The sequence below is a fragment of the Meleagris gallopavo genome, chromosome 13, assembly GCF_000146605.3.
Source record: "Meleagris gallopavo isolate NT-WF06-2002-E0010 breed Aviagen turkey brand Nicholas breeding stock chromosome 13, Turkey_5.1, whole genome shotgun sequence".
Taxonomy (NCBI): domain Eukaryota; kingdom Metazoa; phylum Chordata; class Aves; order Galliformes; family Phasianidae; genus Meleagris; species Meleagris gallopavo.
The window spans coordinates 11,402,967-11,408,672 of NC_015023.2; the positions used below are offsets into that span (position 1 = coordinate 11,402,967).

Genomic DNA, 5,706 nt, shown 5'->3' on the forward strand with positions numbered 1-5,706 from the left:
GAGCCACATCCAGCCTGGCCTTGAATGCTTGCAGGGATGGGGCATCCACAGCCTCCTTGGGCAACCTGTTCCGGTGGCCCAGGCTGAGTGCTGCTGCAGTGCGTGGAGCTCAGGGCACTGATCTCTGTCTCTGTCTCCAGAGATTGACTGGGAAGGCTTCCAAGGAGTCCGAGTGATTGCAGTGCCCGGCAGCCAGGCGTATGCGAGGAACCATGGGGTGTACCTTGTTGATGAGCAGGTCGGTAACAGCTCCCACATCCAAGCAGTGACACCAGCCTGGAGCCCCCCTTGGATGAGCAGGGGATTTGCAGTCAGTTGGATTTGTGCTTGTCCCTGGTGTCCCTGCCCCTATGGTCCTGTGGATGCATGGGTCCTGTCCCTGCTGTGGCTGCTTGGTTTGGGGCAGCCCGAAGAGCTCATTGGAATCTTCTTGCTCCCAGGGCCTGGTACGTGACATCATCTACAAAGGCACAGAAGCTCAGATCCAGCAGTGCGCAGGGCCTGACTGCACTGTCCCACTGGTATGTCACTACCCACAGCTCTGCCAGCTCCATCCCTTCTGTCACCGTGGCTGGGACCACTCACCCCTCCGGGGGATGGGACAGCACAGCCTCAGCCCCACTGTGCCCTCATAGGTCTGTGGGGTGGTTTTCTTCTCCTCGAGCGCCGCCGAGCAGCTTCTGGCCACCCACGTCATCCCTCCCTTGGATGCCTGCACCTACATGGGGCTGGACTCGGGGGCACCACCCATCCAGGTGACACCCCCGCCTAGAGTGATGGGACCCCTCATCCTGTGGGTGCTGGTGCTGGGTGCGCCTCTTTGTCCCTGTGCTGTCAGATTTGAGTGCAGGAGGGCAGCATCCAGCAGTAGAGTGGGAGTTGGGGTGGCTGCACCAGGTGGCCCAGCAGCACCCAGGTTGTCCCTTCTGTCCCCAGCTCTCCCTTTTCTTTGACATTGTGCTGAGCATGGCGGGGGGGATGACGGAGGAGGATTTTGTGAAGGGCGGTGGTGATGCCAGCGTGAGGAGTGCCCGCTCCGTGCTCTGGACAGCTCTCCGTGCCTTCCCTCTGAGCATGGGTGAGCAATGCTGTGGTGGGCACCTGCAAGTGACCTGTCCCTGATTTTCAGCTCCCTCTGTGGGGAGAAATGTGGGGGTCATGGTCCCCAGCTGCCTCTCAGGGAAGCAAGGAGGAGTGCTGGGGAGGCTGGGAGCATCTCCTTGCCCCGAGATTGTGGTCAGTGCTGACTGCTTTCCTGCCTCCCCACAGCCTGCATTCCCGATGCATCCTATGACTACTTGACCACGGCTGCAAGTGACCACATCCGTAGCCTGACCCTCTTGCCCAGCTCCACCAGCCACCTTCACTTCTGCAAAACAGCCCATTCCCACGTGGACGTAGGTCTCTCCAGCCCCAGATTTGCTCACGTGTTTTTTGGGGGGTTACTCCATGTGCCCATCCCCCCGACAGCAACCCTTGCTCCTGGAGGACGGCTCCTCGGTCACCAACTGCCTGCTGGAAGGAGCCGTTCGGCTGGCGGCCGGCAGCGTCATCCAGCACTGTCACCTCCAGGTATGTGGGACCTGAAGGAGTTTGGTGCTCACAGCAGGGACTCACTGCTGTGACATTTGGGACATCTGCCCTTCGGATGGTGCTGGGGACACTGCTGGCTGTCACCTTCCCTGCTGTCAGTGCTGGAATGTCCCTTCCTGAAGACTGGGGCTTTTGCTGACCACAGCACGTCTCCTGGCCTGGCTCTGATGTGGGGCTGGCCGTGCCACTCAGGATCCCACTGCTTCCTCTGCAGGGCCCTCTGGAGATCGGTCCTGGCTGCCTCCTCACGGGCCTCACCGTAGGCTCCTCATCGGCGCTGCAGGGCTGTCCCCTGCGTGATGTGGTCCTGCAGGGCCACCATGTCCGTCTGCGTGACCTGCCCTGCCGCGTCTTCACGCTCACCGGCCGCCTCGACGACTGGCAGGTGCGGGGACAGCGAGGTGGCACGGGGCTCTGCAAAGCTGGGGAGTAACCACCCCCCACGTGTCCCCTCAGAGTCCTGCTGAAGAGGCCACCTACTTGAACATCCCCTGGGCAGAGTTTTTTCATCGGACGGGCATACGGTAGGTACTAACATGCCTGGATGGAACGGGGGACCTGGCTCCATAGCACCTCAGACTTCAGAATCTGCAGTGAGAGCCATGGTGGCCACCCTTCCCTTCCTGCACCCCACCTTCCCTCGGTCCTTGGGGTGGTGCTGATGGGCTCTCCCTCCACCAGCAAAGGGGACCTCTGGGATGCTGAGACACCGCAGAAAGACCGCTGCCTGCTAAGCGCCCGGCTCTTCCCAGTGCTGCACGCTTCCGAGGCGCTGGGGCTGGAGGATGTGCTGTGGCTGCTGGCCCCAGCAGCATCGGGCGACCGGTTGGCACGTTGGCGAGCAGCCTGGCGCATGTCCTGGCAGGAGCTGCTGCCCTGCCTGGACAAGGCAGCCGAGCTGGGTGCTCGCCGGGACCTCTTCTTCCTGCAAGGCTGGCGCAAGGTGCGGCGCGTGCTGCTGGGACGCCAGGACGGCAGCCTCCTGCCACTCATCCGCAGCGCTGTCTATGAGGGTTACCATGAGACCTTGCTGGGCACTCTGGATGAGGGTAAGCAGGACAAGTCATCTGGGCTTTTTCGTGCTTATTGTCCCCTTCAGTACCCCTGAGCCTGGCAAGAACTCGAGACCATCCAGTGCAGATGCAGGTTACGCATGTTTCCTCTCCCCTGGAGCCAACTTCTTGCAGAAGTGGGCTGCTTCAGGCCATTCACAGCTTTCCATTATTTTTTCTAGTTGCCTCTACAGCTGATGACGCAGGCATTGCAGCCCGGGCACTCGCATGCATTGCTGACGTCCTGGGCTGCATGGCACATGGGGAAGGGGGCTTGCGGAGTGGACCTGCTGCCAACAGGGAATGGGCTTTGGCTTTTGGGCGCCTGGAGAGAGGGGACATTGCTGGCGGGGTGCGGGAGCTGGCAACCGAGCGACGGAAGTGGATGAGCAGGTGAGGCATGGAGCAGCAAACTGCCATGGGGGCCATGCCAGCAGGCTCAGCATCCCTCTTTTTGCAGTCCAGCCCTGCTGGTGAGAGCAGCTCGGCACTACGAAGGGGCCGAGCAGATCCTCATCCGGCAGGCGGTGATGTCCTCGTGCCAGTTTGTCACTGTGTGCCCGGCAGAGCTGCCCCCCCTGGGGCACTGGGTGCAGGTGGCATGTCCAGCCCGCCTGGACCTCTCTGGTGAGCTTTTCCATCCCAAGGTGGGCTCAGAACTGGTGGGATGGAAGGGGACGGATGATGACAGCTGGAGTGCTGTCTCGCCCCGTAGAGAAATGAGCCGGAGGGCTGATGGAGTGTCTCGGCAGGGGGCTGGAGCGACACTCCTCCCATCACATATGAGCACGGCGGGGCCGTGGTGGACGCGGCCGTGCTGGTGGATGGGTGCCGACCCATTGGTGCCCGGGTGCGGCGCATCGGTGAGCCGGAGCTGCGCCTGGCCAGCCTCGGTGGGACGCCGTGGGGTGAGGCGGCAGTGGAGCTGGTGTGCCACAAGCTGGGGCAGTTGGAGAATTACTGCCAGCCACATGCCCCAGGTGAGGGGTCAGTGGCTGCACAACCTCGCTTTGTGCCCTTGGTGTCCTGACCTTGTGATGGGTGCTAGATCCATGCCATCTCTGGAGCGATCTGCTCTGATCCTCGTTGCTGGGTGATGGAGTAAATAGTGCAGCAGGCACAGCTTTGCTTTTTCTTTCTGTTTCCAGGAGCCTTGCTCAAAGCTGCCTTCATATGCACGCAGATCGTGCAGTTCCCTTCGCAGAAGCCCTTGAGGGATCAGCTGATGGAGAACTTTGGGGGTGGCTTTGAGGTGCACACCTGGTCCAGGCTGCCCCACGGGTCTGGCCTCGGTCTGTCTGCGGGGAAGGGGCTGGGATATCTGTTCTTCTCCAAGCACTGAGATGCAGCATCCCCATCGCTGCCCTGACGCTGTGCTCCCTGCAGGCACCAGCAGCATCCTAGCGGGAGCAGTGATGGCAGCGCTGTACCGGGCGGCTGGGAAGGTTGCTGGCACCGAGTCCCTCATCCACGCCGTGCTGCATCTGGAGCAGAGGCTCACTACAGGTAGCAGCTGGAGAAAGCAGCTGTCATGGGGCGGGGGTCCGGGCGCTGGCTGAGGGTCCTGCGCACTGCAGGTGGTGGTTGGCAGGACCAGGTGGGTGGGCTGGTGCCTGGCATCAAGATCGGGAGGTCGGAGGCCCGGCTGCCACTCAGGGTGGAGGTGGAGGAGATCCTGGTGCCTGAAGGCTTTGCCCGGATCCTCAGCGATCACTTGCTGCTGGTGTACACGGGGAAGACTCGCCTGGCTCGCAACCTGCTCCAGGTAACACGTGGGCTCTGGCCTCCGCTCCCCCTCAGTGCGTGTCCCCTTGGGGTGAGGCTGTGCCACTCAAGCCAGCAGGGTGGTGGGGGGGACACTTGTGGGCCAAGGTGCCCATCTCCAACAACCTGACCTCTTGCAGGACGTGGTGAGGAACTGGTATGCCAGGCTGCCTTCCATTGTACAAAATGCTGACGCTCTGGTCAATAATGCTGAGGAGTGTGCCCGGGCCTTGAGGCAAGGTGTGAGCTCCCCTCCCTGCGCCAGGCTGTCCTTTCTAACAACTGAAGCAGCAAAATATCTCCCAGAGTGTCTATGGGGACAAAAGCTAGGGCAGTGCAGGGTCTAACTGGAGGGTCTAACTGGAGGGTCTAAGCTGGAGCAACCTTAGGCTTACCTGCATTTTATAGGCAACACCCCCAAATTGAGGCTTAAACTAAGATCTTGAGACAGGGGGACTGGAAGAGGCTCCTGTGGGGCACACTCAGTCTGTCTGATTTTCTTGAGTCGTCAGTAATGGGAGTGGGGGCCGCAGCTAGCCTATGAAGTGGATTCATTTGGGTTTTGTCTGCTGGGATGTAGAGGAGGGGAAGCTGGAGCATGAAAGCAAGCAAATTCTCACCCTGTGGAGGATTAAAAATGAACAGCAAAGCAACAGCAGGGATGGCTTGCTCAGCAGGCAGAGGATTGGGGTAGATGAGAAGGCAGAAGTGAACTCAGGCTGAGCACGAGGCAGGAGCAGGTTTCTGCCCTTCAGGAGAACTGGAGACAAATCTTTTCTTCTCTGTCACATCCTTTGTCCTGCAGGAAACCTGCCACTCATTGGCAAGTGTCTGGACGTCTACTGGCAGCAGAAGAAATGCATGGCCCCTGGGTGTGAGCCTCTGGCCGTTGGACGCATGATGGAAGCTCTGCAGCCTTATGTCTATGGGCAGTGCTTGGCTGGGGCTGGTGGTGGTGGCTTCCTTTACGTCTTAACCAAATTCCCTCAGCAAAAAGAGACTTTGCACCAAATTCTAGCAAAAACGGAGGTGAGATCTGTGCCTCCAGCTGTTACATTGGTCAAAAGCTGCTTGCAAAGCCCAGCATTGCAGGTGGTTTGCAGAAGCCTGCTTCATGCAGTGCAAGCACTAGAAGCATCCCTCCCCCCAGCCACAAGTAGGACAAGCTTGTTTAGAGAGAGAGAGAGAGAGAGAGAGAGAGAGAGAGAGAGAGGAGGAGGGAGGGGAGGGGAGGGAGGGGAGGGGGAGGGGAGGGGGAGGGGAGGGGAGGGGAGGGGAGGGGAGGGGAGGGGAGGGA

General features: G+C 60.4%; 1 protein-coding gene across 1 annotated transcript in view; it reads left to right on the forward strand.

The window, feature by feature from the left end:
• Positions 1-121: 121 nt before the first annotated feature.
• FCSK (fucose kinase) overlaps positions 122-5,706 on the forward strand; it is a gene marked incomplete at its 5' end in the record, with an annotated part of 5,707 nt that continues 122 nt past the window's right edge. Inside the window, 17 exons of the mRNA XM_010718046.2 lie at positions 122-238; positions 441-521; positions 636-755; positions 937-1,078; positions 1,270-1,397; positions 1,471-1,572; positions 1,808-1,978; positions 2,050-2,117; positions 2,275-2,642; positions 2,828-3,038; positions 3,106-3,272; positions 3,398-3,625; positions 3,794-3,937; positions 4,032-4,151; positions 4,223-4,410; positions 4,550-4,649; positions 5,215-5,616. Of these exons, the coding sequence (XP_010716348.2) occupies positions 122-238; positions 441-521; positions 636-755; positions 937-1,078; positions 1,270-1,397; positions 1,471-1,572; positions 1,808-1,978; positions 2,050-2,117; positions 2,275-2,642; positions 2,828-3,038; positions 3,106-3,272; positions 3,398-3,625; positions 3,794-3,937; positions 4,032-4,151; positions 4,223-4,410; positions 4,550-4,649; positions 5,215-5,616 (2,857 nt within the window). The remainder of the gene's footprint in view (positions 239-440; positions 522-635; positions 756-936; positions 1,079-1,269; positions 1,398-1,470; positions 1,573-1,807; positions 1,979-2,049; positions 2,118-2,274; positions 2,643-2,827; positions 3,039-3,105; positions 3,273-3,397; positions 3,626-3,793; positions 3,938-4,031; positions 4,152-4,222; positions 4,411-4,549; positions 4,650-5,214; positions 5,617-5,706) is intronic.